At 44.0% G+C, this 22,818-nt stretch overlaps 1 protein-coding gene across 3 annotated transcripts in view; it reads right to left on the bottom strand.

Moving 5' to 3' along the window:
* Positions 1-22,818, bottom strand: part of Tm9sf4 (transmembrane 9 superfamily member 4) — a 52,251-nt gene that overhangs the window by 27,479 nt on the left and 1,954 nt on the right. Inside the window, exons 1-3 of one of the 3 annotated variants that reach the window (XM_042694464.1) lie at positions 4,122-4,215; positions 3,921-4,034; positions 1,997-2,096 (exon numbers count right to left, since the gene is read on the bottom strand). Coding sequence is in view for 2 of the 3 variants with exons in the window: in XM_042694462.1 (XP_042550396.1) it covers positions 1,997-2,096; positions 3,921-4,037 (217 nt within the window). In the remaining variant the exon portion in view is untranslated. Of the gene's footprint in view, positions 1-1,996; positions 2,097-3,920; positions 4,038-4,121; positions 4,216-22,818 lie in introns of those variants that run through there. The other 2 variants (XM_042694462.1, XM_042694463.1) reach the window with 2 other exon arrangements.

Below are 22,818 nucleotides of genomic sequence, written 5' to 3'. Positions count from 1 at the left end.
AACCTCCTGAGTAGCTTGGATTACAGGTGTGAGCCACCAACGCCCGGCACATCTTTTGCTTTAAATCTTTTTTTTTTTGGGGGGGGAGGTGCTGTACTGGGGCTTAAACTTATAGCCTGGTGCTGTCCCTATGCTTTTTCTTTCACTCAAGACTAGTGCTCTGCCACTTTGAGCCACAGGACCACTTGTTTTCTGGTGGTTAACTAGAGGAGATAAGAATCTCACAGACTTCCCAGCCCAGGCTGGTTTTAAACTGTGATCCTCAGATCTCTGCCTCCACAGTAGCTAGGATTACAGCATGAGCCACCAGTGCCCAGCTAACTAAAACCTTTTTTTTTTTTTTGGTCAGTTGTGGGGCTTGAACTCTGGGCCTGGGCTCTGTCCCTCAGCTCTTCAGCTCAAGGCAAGCACTCTACCACTTGAGCCACAGCAACACTTCTGGTTTTCTGGTGGTTTAATGGAGAAAAGAGTCTCACGGACTTTCCTGCTAGGGCTGGCTTTGAACTGCTATCCTCAGATCTCAGCCTTCTGATTAGCTAGGATTATAGGCATGAGGCACTAGCACCTAGCTTAAAACCATTTCTTTTTGCTGTCCTTGTTGCTTTCTTCAGAAGGGGTCACTGAGCTGTCATAGGGAGAGTTGCGAAAATCAATAGGTCAAAACATACAAATGTTTATTATTACCTGGCTGACCACAGGGCATATGTAGGGGTGCATGGCAGTGCTGCTGGCTTTTGGTTAAATTATCCCCAAGGCTTGACTCCAGCTCGTCAGGGACCTCCAGAACCTAGCAGTAGGTAAGCTTGTCAGCTAGGGATTTTGGAAACATATGTGCCATGGGGGTCCAGACAGAGAAAGTGGACCCTTTCATGGGTTTGATCAAAAGCCAGTTCTCACCAGCACCAGTGTATACCTATAAGCCTAGCTAGTTAGGAGGCTGAGATCTAGAGGCTCAAAGCTTGAAGTCAGCCTGAGCAGAAAGTCTGCTTTCATTTCTAAAATAACCAGCACACACAGACACAGACACACACAGACACACACACAGACACACACACACACAGACACACACACACAGACACACACACAGACACACACAGACACACACACAGACACACACAGACACACACAGACACACAGACACACACAGACACACACACAGACACACACACACACACACACACACACAGACACACACACACACACACACACACACACACACACACACACACACACACACACACACACACACACACACACACACACACACACACACACACACACACACACACACACACACACACACACACACACACACACACACACACACACACCCTACCCCTGAACCAGTTTTCTTTTTCTCTTTCCCAAAGTAGAAGAGTGTTTAAGGTCCTTGACATCAGGGACAGCATCTGCCCATACTTTATCTCTAAGACTTAACAGAGGAGGCAAAGAGGAAATACTGCTCATGTGAGCTGTACAGACAACTCTCTTTTTTCATTTAATTCCCAAATCCTACCAAATAGAGAATTGCTTAAATTAGAAAAAAGCGGCTACTATTTATGGAATACTTGTGCCAGACACTGCTCTGGGTGTTTTACATATCACTTGCACAGCTCAGCAAGTGTGGTGACTGTCTTTGTTTGCTTCAGGGCAGAGGTAGTCACTCATTATTTCAATTAAAGGTGGAACGGGTAATAGAAGCCCCAAGAAAGTAGAGGATATTTGAGCAGAAACTAAGTGCTCAACTCTGGACGGAGCAGGTGGATTCAAAGTACAGCTTAGCTTTAACTATATAAGGAAAGGCAGGCCACTTAATCTGCCAAGTGTTACTAAAGACTGAAGGAAACTACTGCCCCAGCCGCCAGACATGGAAACTCAGACCAACAGTGCCCATCGCATAGTAAGTACTAGGTAAGGGCAACTACCACTATCATCAGGAAAACCATGCTGAGTTCTTCTTTGAGACAGGCTAAAGTAGTGTGAGAGAAGAACTTACCCAAATTCTCTGCCTTGTAGGTTATTTTGCTGGGCTGGCAAAAGGGTAACGAATAGTATTCATAAGGTAGCTGAGTTCGAGAGCTGGTGAGTTTCACAGCCTGGTGGGAAAACAAAGGCTGTTATATTCTTCATTCCAGCAGAAGCTAAAGATGACTGTTCTGAGAACATTCCTTGAACCCGCTCATTATTAACACTCTTGGGAAAGAACCCACTAGGCAAAATGATGTAGCAGACAGACTGTACTGTCTACAACTCTGGATTTCACTTTTCCCTAGTTTTAGACTGAATTATAGATTTAGTTTAAAATCATGAGATTGAATATACACAGAGTTTTAGAATGCGTGGCTATCTTTTGACAAGATAATTCCATTCTAGGCATCCATCCATGTTTTAAGTAAGGAAAAACTTTTAGGAACAAAGATGTCCATTCCTTATTTGTAAGTACAAAGGCCCTCTCGCCCATCACTCCCTCAAGTCCTCCTGCCCCAGGCTTTCTCCTTTGCCTTATTCCACGTTCATCTAATGCCTTCCCAAACTTAGGTTTTGGCTTCAGTTCCCAAACCCCTGAGCCTCGCCTCCTACCCACTGTATCCAATGGGTCTTGAGCTCAACCCCTTGAGCTTCTTATAGCACTTCAGGCAAAATGCAGTTATCTGCTTTACTTATGGTCCATGAGAGAATGGACCATAAGTGTCTTGATCTGTGCTTGCAGCAAGGCAGAGCAGGTATTCTGAAGAAAGGAAAACGGAAAACGACTAAACACCTTATAATAAAAACAGTGAAGAAACCATAGTATGCTACCACTGAATTAAGTGTAGTATAAGCATTAAACACAGGGTTAATGAAAATAGTTCATGAGAAGGTTTAAGGAGAGTATTTAGGAGATGATACAAACATCCTGCAGAATGGGCAGCAGGCACAAAAAACCCATAGGTAAAACAGAATGTTGCGGCCCCCCCCCCCCCCATACATATCTTTACTACTTAAGAACTACCCATCATTGGTCATACAGCATGTTATCACACTTTTTGTGTTTTATCATTCACAGTACAAAGAGGTGAGTCTCACCTTTATGCTCTCTTCCCAACAAAGGTATCTACTCCCACACACCTACCCTGGCAGGACTAGAAGCCAACCATTCCGATACTCCTTATGCCACAAGCTTTGCTCTAGAGGGGGCATTTGGCAGAGGCCAAATTAGAAGAAAGGGCACTGCAGTGGTAAAAAGATGGGACTTGAAATTAGTCCTATACCTGCCTCACCATGTGACCTTGGACATGTTGGTTCACTTCCTTGGGCTTTAAATTTTACCTGTGAAATACACAGAAATTTGCAAAACACAAAGAATGTGCAGTCAGTGTTTTACAGGAGGCAGGAGGACACATCATAAGATAAGGCAGGTCAAATGCCTGGCATGTAAATAAACCTCAGTAAATGTCACTCTGACATTTTTCTGGCAAAATACAAGATTGCCTTCCAAGGAAGAGAGCCTCCCAATAAATGAACAATATGAGCAGATGCTAGATATTATGCAAAGAAAATTGATAACCGAAGGGGATGGATCTGTGGCAGAGAGTCCACAGAAGAGGAGGTAAGTGGAATGAGACAGAGATGTCTCTATATGTGTATACGTGTGCGTGTTGCTTACAAGCAACAAGGAGAGCGAAAGAGGTACACATGCATATGAGCACACAAAAGCAAAGACCAGCAGAGAAAAATCACTTTCACAGGAGTGATGTAGAGAGACACAAAGCCAGAGGCAGAGAGAGAGGGCAATGCAGAGGCTCTGAACTGCAGGCAGAGGTGCAGCATGCAGTGGGGGTCTGTGCTGTCTGTAATCACAGGATGGACATGGCAGGTGAGCTCTGCCCTCCAGCCTGGCTGCCCAGCGTAGATGCAGCTATGTCCTTGGACATACTCACCTTGATTTCTACAGGGTCGTTTTGGTGGAAGTTGATTGGTGCAACCCCTGGGACATAGAAGGCGTTTGTTTCAGCTGTGAGAGAGAGAAGTACCAGGGACCACAGCCACCAATCCTGCTGGGAAGAAGAGAGGCTACAGTTGGAATGTAGAATGAAATCCTCACCATCTCTGCCCAGGGCAGATCAAGTGGCAACCTTTACCTCTGCTTCCACTGACCAAATGTCATCTCATGTTCTAGTAAGCCTGAGGTCCTTGTAAATAGGGCCAAATGCTCCCAAGAGTGCCAGGCTAATAAGTCTGGACTTCCAGAAATGAGCCATGAAATGGGTCACATAATTAATAACTGGGCAAAAAGGAAGACTGACACACAGGAGCCACACTCAATACTCCTGAGCATTGTCATTTTTTTGTCCATTGTGGGCTTGAACTCTGGGCTTGGGTGCTGTCCCTGAGCTCTTCAGCTCAAGGCAAGTGCTCTACTCCTTGAGTCACAGCGCACTTCTGGTTTTCTAGTGGTTTATTAGAGATAAGAGTCTCACGGACTTTCCTGCCCGGGCTGGCTTTGAACTGTGATCCTCAGATCTCAGCCTCCTGAGTAGCTAGGATTACAGGCGTGAGCCACCGGCACCCAGCATAGCATTGTCTTTTTTGTGCTCGTACTGGGGCTTAAACTCATGGCCTCATGCTCTCACTTTTTTTTTTTCCCCAGTCACAGTTGATGTTCTACAGCTTGAGCCATGTCTAATTTTTTTTTTTTTCTGATAAATTAGATAAATTAGCCTCTTGGACTTTTCTGTCTGGGCTGACTTGAAGTATGATCCTCAGATCTCAGCTTCCTGAGTGGCTAGGATTACAGGCATGAGCCACCAGAGCTCGGCTGAGCACTGTCCTTTTAACTGTTTCCCAGTGTATCACTCCTCCAGTACAGCTTGCAGGAAATAAAGCACCACAATGTTCTGTAAGTTCCCATTTCTCTTTATAGCAACAGGCTCACTTGGTCAGGAAGCGCTTGTGTTATCAATGTATTTTTCCATACGTGCTCTCCAAAATGGCACCTTCTACTCCTCCCTTCACTCAGCCCAGTCCCACACGTCTGTTGTCCTTTGAGCACCCCTTCAGTTTATTCTACTCTTGCTCCAACACCTTCTCCACAGGTTGCTGCATGGAACACTTATTATTTCATTCAGGTGTCTCTCAAAGGTCACCTCCTCAGAAGTCTTTCTTTTTTTTTTTTTTTTGGGGGGGGGGGGGAGTCCTGTCATGGGGCCTGAACTCTGGGCCTGGGCGCTGTCCCTCAGCTCCTCAGCTCAAGGCTAGCACTCTACCAACTTGAGCCACAGTGCCACTTTCGGCTTTTTTCTTTTTGCATATGTGGTGCTGAGGAATCGAACCCAGGGCCGCGAGCATGCAAGGCAAGTGCTCTACCACTGAGCCACCTTCCCAGCCCCTCCTCAGAAGTCTTCAGCAGCCTTTCTATCTAAAATGGCAGCCTCAGGCCTCCCATTACCACCTCTATCTCCTCACAAACTTATCTACTTGACATTATGCTGTGGGCAGATATGTCTGTTTGTGTTTCCCTTGTCTTCCTTCTCCTCTTGAATTTAATCGTATTTTTATTTATTTATTTTTGGTCAGTCCTTGAACTCAGGCATAGGCGCTGTCCTTGAGCTTTGTTGCTCAAGGATAGCACTCTACCACTACAAGCCACAGCTCCACTTCTGGTTTTCTGGTGGTTAATTGGAGATAAGTCTGACAGACTTTCCAGCCTGGGCTGGCTTTGAAAGGCAATCCTCAGGTCTCAGCTTTCTGAATAGCAGGGATTACAGGTGTGGGCCACTGGCACTTGGCTTTTCTTTTAGGGAGCAGGACTCAGAAAATATTTTATACAGGCCATGCACCTAGGAATCTAGTGCAACCCATGCCAATCTCTGACCTCAACAAAATCTATCCAAAGTGCCTCCACCTATTGAAAGAACTAGGAGAGCTGCTAGACTCTTGTCTCTCTGCCTGGTAGGAACAGAAAACGGACATTTGTTATCCACATGCCTAAATCACCAACTTAATTGTGTTTCTCCATCTGCCTTTCTATACTCTTCACTGCTGCTGTTTCCTCCCACCCAGACACTGGCCACAGCCTCCTAATCACTTTGTTGTATAGCTTCTCCACCCATTAAGTTATGCTCTCCACTCTGCACAATTCAGGATTTCTTCCAATATGCAATTTTATAAGCAATCAATCTCTTTGAAGAGGCTTGTTCAACTGCAGAATCATTTACATCTTTACCTGGACTACAACTTTAAGATTCTAGTCAGGTACTGTGGCTCATTCTTGTAGTCCCAGCTACTCTGTAGGCTATTGCAGCTTCACTTGAGGCCAGGAATTTGAGGCTAGGCTGGACAACGTGGTGACTACACTGGTATACTCTGTGTAATTTGATCAAAGCCTTAAAAGTAATATATCTGGGCTGGGAAGGTGGCTCAGTGGCTGAGTGCTTGCCTTGCATACATGAAGCCCTTCAATTCCTCAGCACTACATAGAAAGAAAAAGCCAGACATGGTGCTGTGGCTCAAGTGGTTGAGTTCTAGCCTTGAGTTGAAGAGCTGAGGGACAGCACCTAGGCCCAGAGTTAAGGTTCCACAACCAAAAAAAAAAAAAAAAGTAATATATTCACTCACAATAAATCCAATTGATTAATCGTAAACTTTTATAGATACCTGCTACTTGCCATTTCTTATGAAATAAAAATTGACTCCAATAAAACCAGTAATAGTAGCTAAGATAGACATGTATTTGGTAATCAGGGGGTAGGCAGAATTAGCAGTGCAGGAAAATCTTTTAAAAAGAGACAAGAAGGGGGCTGGGAAAGGGGCTCAGTGGTAGAGCGCTTGCCTTGCATGCATGAGGCCCTGGGTTTGATTCCCTAGCACCACATAAGCAAAAAGAAAAAAAGCCGGAAGTGGCTCTGTGGCTCAAGTGGTAGAGCGCTAGCCTTGAGCTGAAGAGCTGAGGGCCAGAGGCTGAAGTGCCCAGGCCCAGAGTTCAGGCCCCACGACTGGACCCCCCCCCAAAAAAATAAATAAATAAATAAAATAAAAAGAGACAAGAAGTGGAGATGTGTCTCAAGTGCTAAAGCACCAGCCTTAAGCAAACAAGTAAGATAGTGAGGCCCAGCTGGGCGTTGGTAGCTTATGCCCGCAACCCTACCCATCCAGAAGGCTGAGGTCTAAGGACTGTGGTTCAAAACCAGCTCAGGCAGGGAAATCCATGAGACTCTTCTCATCTCCAATTAGCCACCAAAAAGCCTGAAGTGGAGTTGTGGCTAAAGTGGTAGAACACTAGCCTTGAGTATAAAAGCTCAGGGACTGTGCTCAGGTCCTGAGTTCAAACCCTAAGATCAGCATCAAAAAAAAGGCAAAATAAGCACCGGACAGCTTTCCCCTGCCTTGACCTTTTCTCCTCATAGCTGGCACTCTACCACATCCATACTTCTGGTGTTTTGCTGGAGAAAAAAGTCTCTCAGATTTGTCTGCCTAGGCTGCTTTGAACTGTGAGTCTCAGATCTGTTTCCTGATTAGCTAGGATTACAGGCATAAGCTACTAATGCCTAGCTACCAGCCAACTCTAGATAGAGAAAAATATGAAACCATCCCTTCATATAGTACACAGGTTTAATACCATGCTTCTTATTAATTTTTCCTATAAGCCCTCCTCACAATTAAGAAGTCCCCCCACCCTTTTTTCCCCCTCCAGTCCTGGGCACTGTTCCTGAGCTTCTTTTGCTCTAAGCTAGCACTCTACCACGTGAGCCACAGTACCACTTCTGTTTTTTTTTCCCTGTTTATGTAGTACTGAGGAACAGGGCTTCATGCATGCTAGGCAAGCACTCTATCACTGTCACATTCGTCACATACCCACCCCTTAAGAAGGAATTGATAAGCCGGGCGCTGGTGGCTCACGCCTGTAATCCTAGCTACTCAGGAGGCTGAGATCTGAGGATCTCGGTTCAAAGCCAGCCCGGGCAGGAGAGACCGTGAGACTCCTATCTCCAATAAACCACCAGAAAACCAGAAGTGGCGCTGTAGCTCAAGTGGTAGAGCGCTCGCCTTGAGCTGAAGAGCTGAGGGACAGCACCCAGGCCCAGAGTTCAAGCACCACGACCGACAAAAAAAAAAAAAAAAAGAAGGGATTGATACCGTCTATCTTTCCATTGGTCTAAAGACCTACTGTTGAGAATCACTGACAATATCGATTATCCCATACCTTACCTGCATCTATGCTAACTGTTCTTTACACTGATGTAATCTGGGGAGTGTTAAAAATGACCAGTGCCAAAGCTTCATCCATATTATTAGTCATCCTGACCAATTAAGTCAGAATCTAAGAGCTAGGACCACAGTTTCTGTATTTTTAAAGAGTTCCTAGGTCCTCACTACTTAAAGTGAGATCCTTGGAGAGCATCATCATTTTCTGGAAGCTCACAGGAGCTAATGAACCAGAACTGGCACTGTAGCAAGTTGTCTATGTTACAAGTCCACCTCTCTAAGTGATCCTCAGTCAGGGTCAAGAACCACAGCTCAGGAGAAGTATCAATCTGAGATGATACATAGCCCTATGAGGGAAGGTCCTAAATCCTTCTATTTGACCAGGTTCAAAACTGCACCTGGCCAATCAACACGAAGGCACCCGTCAAATACTGAGGAAGGCTCTGAGTTTGGGGCCTTGAAGTATTGGCAAGAAGTTGAAGTCTATATTCAGTTTTGCTGGGCCCTGTGACCTGTCCTCATTTATTAGGAAGGGCTCCTGTAGTAAAAGTGGGATTGAAGAAAAAATGTGGATTTGAAAACACAAACTAACCAGTGAGTCATTATTTCAGGCAGTATGATCATTATTCTCACTCTCTGAAAACACATGTTCTGAATTTCCCCTCCACAGGAGCCTGATGTCAGACCTTTTAGCCTTATCTGATAAGCAATTTGAAGTCGGGGCACAGGATTACAATCGCCTCAGTTTATCAAGCCAATTAAATCTAAGAAGTTCTACTGTCTTTGGAAACAGATTCTTCCAGACTTAGCAGAGACACCACCCTGGGGAACTCAAGGACTCCCTTGGGAGCTCAGGTTGCAGAGGAATGAAAAGTGAATCCAGAAAGACTTCAACACACATTTGTTCCAAAGATTCAGACCAATGCAGTAAGTCTTCCACCCCAAGCAAAAACAAAACCACACAACAGTGAAAATAACAGTCAATAATACTCTAGCAGCTAGGGGCTGGGAAGGTGGCTCAGTGGTAGAGCGCTTGCCTTGCATGCTCAAGGCCCTAGGTTCGATTCCTCAGCACCACATAAGCAAAAAGAAAAAAGCCGTAAGTGGCGCTGTAGCTCAAGTGCTAGAGCTCTAGCCTTGAGCTGAAGAGCTGAGGGACAGCGCCCAGGCCCAGAGTTCAGGCCCCACGACCGGACCCAAAAAAAAAAAAACATAATAATACTCTAGCAGCTAGACAGGAAGACAACACCAAAAACTAGAAGCCCAAGTCATAGAGCACCCACTAAGCATAGACCCTGGGGGTAGACATGCTAACTTCCTTCAACTTCCCATGTACTTAGTCCTAAGTAAAGTGCTAAGCACTTTACATGGATTGGCTCCATCCTTACATGACAACTATCTGTAACTTTTTGACACCACTTTGCGGATTATTAGTTCATCTGATAACCAGCCCAAGGTCATCCAGCCCCAATGTCCTGTGTGGCAGCTGAAAATGTAATGATGCTAATGACAACAACAGCTAACCGTTACATAACATTGATTATGTGCCAAGTACATAGTTGACACTCCTTTCACAACAATCCCATAAGGTATGCATGAAGCTCCTAGAGGTCACTAGCACTGGATTAGCTAGGATATATACTGAGGCATATGAGCCCCAAACCCAATACGAAATGTGTTCCAACTATTTATTGCCAGGCACTATGTGACCAGCCTTGCAGAACACGTGCCCACAAGGGGCTTTCAGCCAGTTGGGGGTGGGGGGTGGGGCTGAGGGGTGGAAGGTCAGACACAACTAATCATGCCACTAGGTCCCAGAAATGTAGTTTCTTGGATTAAAAAAAAAAACCATGAATGTGTTGGGGAGTATACAATAGCAGCCACATAGTCTAGGAGTGGAGGAAAGTATGCATACGCAAGAATTCAAGTCTTCCCTAGGTCTGAAGGGAAAAGGAAAAATGCCACTAGAAGAGCAAAACATGACTACAAAGGCCCAGAGGCAACTTTGAGTTTTTGACAGGTGAATAGAGGTTTAGGCAGTACTTCTCAGCCTTTGTTGTGTGGATAAATCACCTGCCAATTTTGTCGAAATGCAGAATCTGACTCAGCAGGACTAGAATGGGATCTGAGATTCGGCATTTCTAACTAGCTCTCAAGTGATGACATTTCTTGGTAAAATCATCATGGAAAGTCTTCTAAGAACGAATCAAAATATAGAACGCACGTGCACGCGCACGCCACGAGAAAGACGAGTTGGAGTGAGTAGCATACAGCTGTAATCTCAATTATTTATGAGGCTGAGATTAGGAGGATAACCTTAACCATGAGTTAGAGACTAGCCTGGGCAACGGAGCAAAATATTGTCTCAAAAAAAAAAAAAAGCTAGAGTCATGGCTCAAGTGGTAGAGTGTCAGACTCATAAGCATGAGGCTGCATAAATAAATAAATAGGGCAAAAAATTTATCACACATGTGATAAAGGACTAATTTCTTCAGTATATCAAGAACTCTTTTTTTTGGGCCTGGGCGCTGTCCCTCAGCTCTTTAGCTCAAGGCGAGCACTCTACCACTTGAGCCACAGTGCCACTTCCGGTTTTCTGGTGGTTTATTGGAGATAGGAGTCTCACGGTCTTTCCTGCCCGGGCTGGCTTTGAACTGCGATCCTCAGATCTCAGCTTCCTGAGTAGCTAGGATTACAGGCGTGAGCCACCAGCGCCCGGCTCAAGAACTCTTATGAACGAATAAAAGACAAATAAGTCAAAAGAATATGAAGGGACAGTTTAAAAGGCTCAAACAGCTAAAACCAAAAAGATCCACAACTTATCCATAATTTTAAAACTGCAAGTCAAAATAACAGTTCATTTTTTTTGTTGTCTGTTCATTTTGGTGCTGTCCCTGAGCTCTTTTTTTTTCCCTTCAAGGCTAGTGTTCTAGCACTTGAGCCAAGCTCCACTTCTGGCTTTTTTGGTGCTTACTTGGAGATAAAGAGTCTCAAAGACTTTCTGCCTGGGCTGGCTCTGAAACTCAGTACTCAGATCTTAACCTCTTGAATAGCTAGATTACAGGCATGAGCCCTGGGTTGGAGACATTTTGTTTTTTCACCTACCAGAGTTACAAAGATATCAAAAAATGCTTAACAGCTAGGTATTAATGGCTCACGCCTGTAATCCTAACTATTTAGGAATCAGGATTGCAGTTCTGAGTCAGCCTGGGCAGAAAAGTCCATGAGACTCCTATCTCCAACTAACTACAAAAAAAGGTGGAAGTGGAGCTGTGGCTCAAATACCAGCCTTAAGTAGAAATGCTAAGAGCTGGGAAATGTGGCTTAGTGGTAGAGTGCTTGCCTAGCATGCATGAGGCCTTGGGTTCAATTCCTCAGTACTACATAAATAAATTTTTAAAGGGAGGGCCCCCTCAGGGACCACATCCTGGCCCTAAGTTCAAGCATAAGCACACAAACCGAAAAACCCTCAAAGACCTATAAATGGGAACTTCCTCAATTAGATAAACAGCAACTATAAAAAAACTCACAGCTGACAGCATATTGAATGAAGAAAAATTTGAATGCTAAGTTTCTTTAAGATAAGGAATAAGGCAAGGATATCCACTTGTGCCATCTCTATCCAACATTATATTCTATATTTATTTATTTATTTATTTATTTTGGGGTCCGGTCGTGGGGCCTGAACTCTGGGCCTGGGCGCTGTCCCTCAGCTCTTTAGCTCAAGGCTAGCACTCTACCACTTGAGCCACAGCGCCACTTCTGGCTTTTTTCTTTTTGCTTATGTGGTGCTGAGGAATCGAACCCAGGGCCTCAGGCATGCAAGGCAAGCGTTCTACCACTGAGCCACCTTCCCAGCCCCCAACATTATATTCTAATCTAATGTACTAAAAACATTAAATATTAAGGCAACTGGGCACAGCAACACAAATTCGTAATCTCAGTACTTGGGAAGTGAAGGAAGGAGATCGCGAGTTCAAAACCAGTCTTGGGCTACAAATCAATTTCAAGGCCAGTTTGAGTAATGTTGCTGGACCCTGTCAGAAGCAAGCAAGCAAGCAAACAGCAGTTCACATGATGCTTTATCTAGAAATTTCTAAGGCATCTACAAAACAACTGGAACTAATGAATTAGTTGGGGAAGGTCACAGAGTACCAGATCAATATATAAAACTTTATTGTATTTCCCTATATTATCAACAAATGACTCAAAAAAAAATAGCTGTACTTGTATCAAAAAGAATTTTCAAAGCTAGGTGCTGGTGGCTGGTGCCTGTAATCCTAGCTACTCAGGAACTGAGATCTGAGTATGATAGTTCAAAGCCAGCCCAGGCTAAAAAGCCATCTTGAGACTCTAATCTCCAATTAACCACCAGAAAAGCCAGAGGTAGCACTGTGGCTCAAAGTGGTAGAGTGCAAGCCTTGAGCAAAAGAGCTCAGGGACAGTGCTCAGGCCTTGAGTTCAAGCCCGAAGACCGACAAAAAAAATCAATAAACTTCAAGAATATTTTTTAGAAGGACTTGGGGCTAGGGATGCAGCTGAGCAGCACAGTACATGCCTAGATAGCATGCTCGAAGCCATGGCTTCACAGCACCTCCCACCATTCCCTCCCCCTGAAAAAAATATTAAAGACTTTACACTGAAAATTATAAAACACTGCATGGATTACAAAATTCACTATTGCTACCTGGCAATTTTCCCATTATTGATCTACAAATACCATGCAATCACTATCAAAATATGAATGAACTGGCTGGCCTCAAACTCTTAATCTTTCTGCTTTTTTTTTTTTTTTTTGGGTCCGGTCATGAGGCCTGAACTCTGGGCCTGGGCGCTGTCCCTCAGCTCTTCAGCTCAAGGCTAGCGCTCTACCACTTGAGCCACAGCGCCACTTCCGGCTTTTTTTCTTTTTGCTTATGTGGTGCTGAGGAATCGAACCCAGGGCCTCTGGCATGCAAGGCATGCGCTCTACCACTGAGCCAACTTCCCAGCCCCTTTCTGCTTTTTTGAAGAAACTCTAAACAAACCTAAAATTTACACAGAAAGAAAAAAAAAGGACCCAGAACATTCAAAACAACTTTGAAAACAAAATATGAGGATTTATTCTAATTTCTAAACATATTATAAAGCATAGTAATAAAGCAGAGTGATAAAGATGGCATATTTGTCCACGGAGTCAAATTAAGAGTCTAGAAATAAATGAAAAGCTAGGCCACAGACTATCTTTGCCAACCATATATTTCATAAGGGATCTGTGCCCAGATTACACACCTCCAACTTAAAAGACAACAAACAGATCCAAGAAGGGGGAGGCTGAAGTAGAAGGGTCACTAGGCCATGGCAACAGAGCAAGATGCGTCTCAAACAAAACAAAAACAAACAGAAAAAGATAACAATCCAAATAACAAATGGGCAAGGCCTGAGGTTTTAGCTCAGTACTTACCTATGTGGGCTCAGTGCCCAGCACCAAAGGGAAGAGAAAGGGGAAAGAAAGAGAAGAGAGAGAAGGAGGGGGGAGGAGATGGCCAAAAGATTTGTATAAACATTTCATCAGAGAAGAAAAATACAAATATGTAAATGGCTAAAAAGCATGTAAGTAGGTGTTTAATGCTATTTGTCATCAGGGAAATGCAAACTAAAAACACAGTATGGCACCACCACTCACCCTCACATGTTACTGGTGGGAATATAAAATAGCACAGCCACTTAGGAAAGTCTGGAAATATCTCCAAAAGTAAAACATAAACTTACGAATAACTCTAGGCATTAACAGAAAAGAAAAACATATGCCACAAGACCTGTACATGGGAGGAGACACAGTGGCTCAACTGGTTGAGCATTAGCCTTGGGCACAAAGAAGCTTAGGGAACAGTGCCAGACCTTGAGTTCAAGCCCCACAATTGACAAAAAAGACTTGTACATAAATGTGACACTGTAGTTCTAATCACAGTATGGGAGTGCCTCTAATCCGAAGTTTCATTTTCTACAGTAAACAGAAAAATGCCAGAAACAATGCAAAAGTTTTAAATAACTATAGAATAATTATATTTGTTCTATTTTATTAGATTCTTAATCTCTTGTTCATAAATTAAAGTTCATCACAGATGTGCATGTACATAAGGTTCAATACAAGCCATGATTTTAGACATCACCCAGAGTTCTTGGAAAATACACTCTCAACCAAGAGGGGAAGATTACTAGTTCAAAACTGCAAACAATCCAGAGGCCCAGCAATTGCTGAATATGAGGGAGGGAGAAGCTTTAGCACCAATGCAAGGATATACGTTGTAACATGTAATACCATATTACAACATGGAAGAACCTCAAAAACATTATAGGAAGTGAAAGAAGAAAGGAAATAGTTTGTACTTTGTATGATTCACACTTTCATGAAATGCTCAAAAAGGCTGAAAGCCTAAACAGACAAAGCAGAGGAGTGGTCAGCTGGCTGTGAGGCAGGGCTGACTACAATGCCAATCTCTTCACTGGAAAGAACTTGCTGGGGTAACAGAAATGATCTGAAACAGTCACTGTTTCAGATAGCTGCACAAGTCTATAGTTGACCAAAGTTCACTAGACTATTCACTTAGAGTGGGTGATTTTATAATTAACTATACCTTACAAAGCCTGGAGGAAAAAATAGGTAAGGAGTGGTAGTTTAGCAGTATAATAGTAATTGTTGAAGCTATGCTACATACTTCCTTCTACTTTACTGTAGGTTGAAAAGTTGTGTAATAAAAAGTCTCACTGGGCATGGGCTCATGCCTGTAATCCTAGCTACTCAGGAGGCTGAGATCCAACGATTGCGGTTCAAAGCCAGCCTGGGCAGGAAAGGCTGTGAGACTCTCATCTCCAATTACCCACTCAGAAAACTGGAGGTGGTGCTGTGGCACAAGTGGTAGAGCGCTAGCCTTGAGCTGAAGAGCTAAGGGACAGCGCTCAGGCCCAGAGTTCAAGCCCCATGACCAACAACAACAAAAAGTCTCTAAAGTCAGGCACCAGTGGCTCATGCCTATATATAATCTTGGCTATCCAGGAGCTGAGATCTGAGGATCACAGTTCAAAGACAGACACAGCAAGAAAATCTACAAAACTCTTATTTTCAATTAACCACCAAAAATGCATAAGTGACACCAGGTGCCAGTAGCTCACGCCTGTAATCCTAGCTACTCAAGAGGCGGGGATCTGAGGATCACAGTTCAAAGCCAGCCTGGGCAGGAAAGTCTGTGAGACTTTTACCTCCAATTAATCACCAGAAAACTGGAAGTGGTGCTGTGGCTCAAGTGGTAGAGCATTCACCTTGAGCTGAAGAGCTGAGGGACAGCGCCCAGGCCCAGAGTTCAAGCCCCAGGACCGACCAAAACAAAAAGTATAATAGGAGATGTAGCTCAAATGGTAAAGTGCTAGCTTTGAGCAAAAAAGCTCAGGGACAGTGCCCCAGGACTGGTATACATAAAGAAGTTTTTAAAAAGTCATTGGAGATATGGCTCAAGTGGTAGAGTACCTGCTGGCAAGTGTGAAGGACCTCAGAACTGCCAATAAACACACAAACACACAAACAATGTTTTATATGCATAAAAATGTTCTGGAGAGCTGGGTGCTGGTGACTCACACCTGTAATCCTAGCTACTCAGGAGACTGAGATGAGGATCATGGTTGAAAGCCAGCTTGAGCAGGTAAGTCCGTGAGACTCTTTAATTAATCCCAAAAAGCAAGAAGTGGAGCTGAGGCTCAAGTGGCAGAGCCTTGAGCACAAAAACTCAGAGACTGCACCCAAGCTCTGAGTTCAAGGCCCAGGATCAGCAAAAAAAAAGTGTTCTAAAGAAAATTTTTTTAAAAATCAGACTATCTCTGGTGAATGGGTTAATGGCAGCTCAATGGCCTTTTCATTTTATAGCTCTTATTTTTAATTAGTAAGTATATAGTTATACATTATAATTATACACTTATATTTATATATACACATACACACAATTTACCTATTTTATATTCTTATACTTTAAAAATATACATCACTCTTACTCAAAGTATACATAAAGAAGGGAAGAAAATAAATTACCTCTGAAAATATCTAGGTGAGTTCCAAGTAGAAGACGCAGGAAATATGACATGGAAAGGATTCTGCCACCAGCTTCGCAGGTAACCAGACAGTTCCACAAGTCTAACCTAAAGAAGAGGGTCACAAAGCCCTCTGAGACTCTTACAAAAGCTATAGTCCCTGATTCCAGAGAAGTATTTCCAGTATGTGGTGTGACATATGATTCCAGGAGAATCAAGGACTAAGAAGTTTATGGGTCTCTGATAAGACTGTACTACACAATGAGTTCACTTTTGTATTCCTATGATTCCACTCCCCTTTACAGCCTTAAGAACCTCATAGAGATGCATGACATTCAACTCATTTCTATAAGGGAGGTGGCAATAGCAAAGTGCCTACTTCTTGGGAAAGTCTTGGGTCTTTTCCTTCCACCCTCAGTAATAATTCTCATGTGAGGCTGAGTGTGAAAAGTCAATTAACTGCTGAGTAATTATCTCATATGTTCACAGCCACAAAAGGAGCTTGAGTCCAAAGAGATGAGATCCAGCCCATTCACTGTCATTTTGCTTTACTTGGTTCCAAGACACAAGAGTGCAAAGACAGTTTGTCAAGGAACAGGTGATAGCAACTGAGAGGCCCTCTGTGTGATAATCTAATATTCCATCACCTGCAAAAGTATTAGCTACTGCCAGACGCTGGTGGCTCACACCTATAATCCTAGCTACTCAGGAGGCTGAAATCTGAGGATTGTGGTTCAAAGCCAGCCCAGGCAGGAAAGTCTGTGAGACTCTTATCTCCAATAAGTCATTCAGAAAACCAGATGTGGTGCTATGGCTCAAGTGGTAGAACGCTCGCCTTGAGCTGAAGAGCACAGGGACAGTGCCCAAGCCCAGAGTTCAAGCCCCACGACCGACCCAAAAAAAAAAAAAAAGAAGTATTAGCTACTTGGAAAGTCACAAAGCTCAAGAGACCCAAGAACCACCATCTTCCCTACCCAACTTTAATTCTTGGGGAATGGACATTTAGAAAAAGTTCTCCCCAAGAGAAGCCTAAGGAAAGACAATACAAAAGAGCACTACCTCCTCCCTCCGATGGAGAAATGGAGCTGTGGCACAGTGATGAGACCTCTATCCTTGAGCAAAAGTAGCTCAGGGGCAGTGGCCGAGGCCCTGAGTTCCAACCCCAGAACAGGGCACCAACAAAACAAAAACAAGAGTACTCCTCACCTTCCAAACTTTGTCCCACCCAACTTGAAATAAAAGAATCCTCCCTTGAGAACGGAAAAACATTTCATTCACTCATACTTCTTTGTGAGTGGACATCAACATTTTTCTTTTTCCTTCTCTCCCTCCCCCCCCCCCCCCAATTCTGGAGACCTCTCCCTTGCAATCTCCTTTCCCAGATATAGCAGCCATCCAGGCTGATCTGAACATCTTCTGAGATGTTCCTGTTCCTCCCACCCCTTGCCTGCTAACAAAGTAGCACCTTCCTTACAAAAGGTGAGATTCTGCCTTTTCTTTCTCAGAGGCACACTCTTTTAAGACCACCTCATAAGTGCCCTCTAGATTAAGGGCTGTGGGGGAAGGAGAGAAGAAGAGAGAACAGGGGAGAAGAAAAAGGAGGAGGGGGGAGGAGGAAAAACAAAGGCTTTGGGGGCACAGTTTGGCAACAGTTAACAGAAATCAATTACCCAGTCAGTTAAAGCTCCTCAAGAATTCAACTACAAGTGAGTGAAGGTTAATGACAGCTAAAGGCCACTTACCAATAAGCCCACAGAGCTAAAGAACTCATAAGCTAAAAGAAAACAAGAAATACCCAGAATCAAATTGGCCCCTAGAGACTCTGAAAATGTAGTCTTTATTTCAGAGGCCACAGATTGGGAATAGCTTTTGATCAGATACAAATGACAGACTGAAGAGTAGGAAAACCACTAGACAGACTGCTGAAGTCCAGGTAAAACTAATGATCATCTTTATAAAGAAATACGCAGAATGGCTGAACCCCAGAGGCTGGAGAATACAGAGATCACTGCCTTCCCTCTCTACTTGGGTATTTACAAGAGCTCTCAACTAGCCCAAGCAACAGCTTACAGTACTCTGCTGGAACACTTTAAAGCTTGGAGTAAAGTTACAAAGTGCCCTCTTTGTGTTAAGCACTTTATCTCATGTTTCATTTAAGCACCACAGCAATCCTGTGGAGAACAGTATCATCCTGGCTTCAAAAATAAGGGAAGTGATTCCATTTGAGGAAATGAAAAAGTTCTGGATATGGAAGATGGTGGTAGTTGCATAACAATGTGAATGTAATTAATATCTAAGAACTTGTACAAATTATTAAAATGGAAAGCTTTGTTTTATGTGTATTTTACTACAATGAAAAAAAATAAAGCAATAGGCTTATACAAGCAAATAGTTTGCCCAAAGTCATAAACGTAATCAGCGTCAGAGCTGAGATTCTAGCTGTCTTAATCCAAGTCTTACACCAGGTTCAAACCCTGGGAGGTTTGTCAATGTAATGCACCAGGTGCAGGTGAGAAACCATGTTAAGATAGCATAGAAGAAAGCAATGAAGAGGAATGAGACGGAACTGACAGGTCTTGGGTGCCCCATTTGAGGAACACCAGTGTAAGCAAACGGTTCAGGGATCAAAGAGGGTTTGGAGGTAGGAGCTCCATCATTCATCTGAGGCCAGATGGCCTCACTCATCCTGGGTCCTTCCCACCTTCCTGCCAGTGCCCAGAGATCAAAACTCAACTTTCTCCCAACATTCTGCAACCTGCTCCTTTAATACCTAGATCAAAGGGGGGCTTTTGTCCAAGTTGTAAAAGAGAAACCAAGAAGTAACTTAAAGCTGTCTCTGCCTCCTCTGTACTTCCTTGGGGGACTGTGGGGGACTAGCTTCCCCTTTAAAGGGGCTCCCCAGAGAACACCTGGGGGCAGTGCCTCAGCTCCAAGCACACAGTAGCTCCTGCAGAATATGTGTCAAGGAGAAAAACTCAGATCAGACAGGCGACCACAACCAACACAATACAACTATACTGGGGAGAAAAATCTGATCTTATAGGCATTATTAACAAAACTCACCATAAATGCAAGTTTTTTGTTTTGGTGGTGGTGGTGGCAAGTATTCTGTGTGTGTGTGGGGGGGAGGGGTGTATATGCTGGTCCTGGGGCTTGAACTTAGGGTGTGGGCACTGTCCCAAAACTTTTTTCTCCAGGCTAGTGCTCTACCACTTGAGCCATAGTTCCACTTGGGGGTTTTTTGGTGGTTAATTAGAGATGAGTCTCATGGACTTTCCTACCCAGGCTGGGCTTTGAACTATGATCCTCAGGTCTTAGCCTACAGAATGACTAGGGTTACAGGTGTGAGCCACCACTGCCCAATGCCAAGTATTCTTTATCACAAAATTTTCAGCTTGGAATTTAAAAATCAATGAGTCCACACTGGACACTATGCTGAAAATTATATAAATGGGAGGGAAAAACTAGGAGAGAACGAGGGAAGGAGTGACACTGTTCAAAAAGAATATGTACTCTTTATCTGACTTATGTAACTGTAACCCCTCTGTACATCACCTACATAATAACAATAAAGAAATTTTAAAAAGAAATTAATTAGTTCAAATCTTACATAGGACATACATGGAAAACAGATCGCAACAGCCAAAGCTCTTGTCCAGGCCACACACTAAATCCGTGAGTGTTAGGACAAGTCCTGGCAGCAGAGTCTATGTCCTTAGGGAACAGATGTCCAAGCCATCGAGAGGGACAGAAACCCTCCAAAAAGGACATAGTCCAAGACTCTCCCATCAACTATACTACAGTTAGCACCAGATTCCACCACTAAAAACCCTTTCTGAACTTTGGACTAAAGCTGCAGAGGGTGGCTTGTGTTGCATCCACTGGCTCAAAGGAACTGTATCTTTCAGTCCATGCCTCTATTTCTAGACTGGATCACACCAAATAACCTCAAAAAGTGTGAACTGACCCTGCAACTCCATGCCAAGGCTTAGATCCTAGAAAACTGAGCATATTCATGCAAAATGCCACGAAGTTCACAGCAGCATTACATGTAACAATCCAACAACGAATGAGTGGACCAATTGTGGTCTATCCATACAACAGAATGTTTCGCCATAAAATAAAGTACTGATTGATCATTGTTACAACATGAACTTTGAAAGCAGGGTAAATAAAAGAAACTAGACACAAAAGGTCACATACTGTAAATTTCCTACATATGAAATGTCCAGAAAAGGCAAATCTTTATAGAGATGGTGAATTAGTGGTTATCAGGGGCTAAGGAAGATGGAAAGAGTAGGAATGTCTGCTAATGGTTCTTTTTGGGGTTATGAAAAATGTTCTGCAATTAGATAGTGGTGATGGTTGCCTGGCTCTCTGAATAAACTAAAAACTACTGAACGAGGGAATGTGGCTTAGTGGTAGAGTGCTTGCCTAGCATGCATGAAGCCCTGGGTTCAATTCCTTAGTATCACATAAACAGAAAAAGGTAGAAGTGGTGCTAAGGCTCAAGTGGTAGAGTGCTAGCCTTGAGCAAAAGAAGCTCTAGGACAATGCCCAGGCCCTGCAAGTCCCAAGACTGGCAGAAACAAAAACAAAATACTGAACTAAATACTTGTCATTCTAGCTACTCAGGAAGAATGTGGTCCAAAGCCAGTCCAGAAGGAAACACTGTGAGATGTGAGACTCTTATCTCCAATTAACCACCAAACAGCTAAAAGGGGCTGGGCACTGGTGGCTCATCCCTGTAATCTTAGCTACTCAGGAGATTTGAGGATTATGGTTCAAAGCCAGCCTAGGCAGGAAAGTCTGTGAGATTCTTATCTCCAATAAACCACTCAGGAAACTGGAAGTGTGGCTTAAGTGGTAGAGTGCTTACCTTGAGCAGAAGAGCTGAGGGACAGCACTCATGTCCAGAGTTCAAGCCCCACAACTGACAGGAGGAGGGGGAGGAGGAGGGAGGAAGAGGGAGGAGGGGGAGGAGGGGGAAGAGGAGGGGGAGGAGGAGGGGGAGGAGGGGGAGGAGGAGGGAGGAGGGGGAGGAGGGGAAGGAGGAGGGGGAGGAGGGGGAGGAGGAGGGGGAGGAGGGGGAGGAGGAGGGAGGAGGAGGGAGGAGGGGGAGGAGGGGGAGGAGGAGGAGGAGGAGGAGGAGGAGGAAGAGGAGGAGGGGAGGAGGAGGAGGAGGAGGAGGAGGAAGAAGAAAAGTCTCAGCTACCTTCTCCTCTAAAGGGAGAAATCACCCACTGTTGTTCTGACCAGACCTGACCAGACCAGCTCTTGGAGAGGAAAAGTCAGTAACCAAGTTAAGACACAGAGAGGGGGAAAAGTCCTTCAATTATATATCTACAACTTTCTTTTTTTTTTTTTTTCGGGTCCGGTCGTGGGGCCTGAACTCTGGGCCTGGGCACTGTCCCTCAGCTCTTCAGCTCAAGGCTAGCACTCTACCACTTGAGCCACAGCGCCACTTCCGGCTTTTTTCTTTTTGCTTATGTGGTGCTGAGGAATCAAACCCAGGGCCTCGAGCATGCAAGGCAAGTGCTCTACCACTGAGCCACCTTCCCAGCCCATATCTACAACTTTCTAAACAAGAGAACAAATCAAAACTCTAACCAGTTCTCAAGGCCACCGAGTCAATCCACTAGTGCAGTTCTTCCTTGGCTATATGACTTGCCTTAGAAACCAATATACCCCAAATTAGACCTATACACTGCACCCCCAATGGCTATGAAAAGAAGTGTATATGAGGATGTGGGGACTGTTGTGACTTCTGTGTAATAGTTTTCTACAGACTAAACTCATGACTGCCTGTGATTCCACTCTGCCCATTACACATCCATGCCTGTAACACACTTGCTTCCACACCTTGTCAATGCTGCACCAAATGTGCAGTTTCTCCTATGCACTCTCTAAGCTGGTCTCTGTCAGTGTAAGCTTCACATACTCCATTTCTTCAGATTAGTTACTGTTTCTTTCAGGATGGCAACACAGTACAATATTCTCAGGTAGCACAACACATTGGTACTTTCAATAAAATCTCTGGCTTGTCTGCAAACAAAACAAATGCTCCCCTAATAAGTCCTGAGAGAAACAGGAAGCAAAAACAGCCTAACAAAATGCAATTCACAGACCGCAAACTTTGGCTACGACTCACTTCAATTACAGGTGTGTTTCTAGAATCAAATTTTGATTACCTCTCTCTGACTTCATCTTTAATATTCTCTCCTACCCCCACCTCTCATATCTTGGCTAAATGACCCTCAAGAACACCAACCTTTCCCCTTTCTTGGCCTTCACACTTGACATTTCCTTTTGCAAGACATCCTTTTCAACCAAGTTTCAACTCACATCACTTTTCTCTTGAGACTTCTCCGCCCTTCAATGTCAAGTGGTTCTATGACGTACTCACTGCCAATCACTACCACCTCACTTTGCTGTTTTCACAGCACTTGGCCCTAGCTGACATACTGTTCTTGGTCCATCTTCTCAGACAAGGAAAGTTCCACAAGGGTGGGACTTGACTCTCTAATTCACAATTACACTCCTCATTCCTGGTACAGAGCAGCACTCAAATATTTG

The sequence above is a fragment of the Dipodomys spectabilis genome, unplaced genomic scaffold, assembly GCF_019054845.1.
Source record: "Dipodomys spectabilis isolate Male_0828 unplaced genomic scaffold, ASM1905484v1 ptg000175l, whole genome shotgun sequence".
NCBI classification, from domain to species: Eukaryota; Metazoa; Chordata; class Mammalia; order Rodentia; family Heteromyidae; genus Dipodomys; species Dipodomys spectabilis.
Note: the sequence above shows the minus strand (reverse complement) of the source record. Positions and strands in the feature narration are given on the sequence as shown.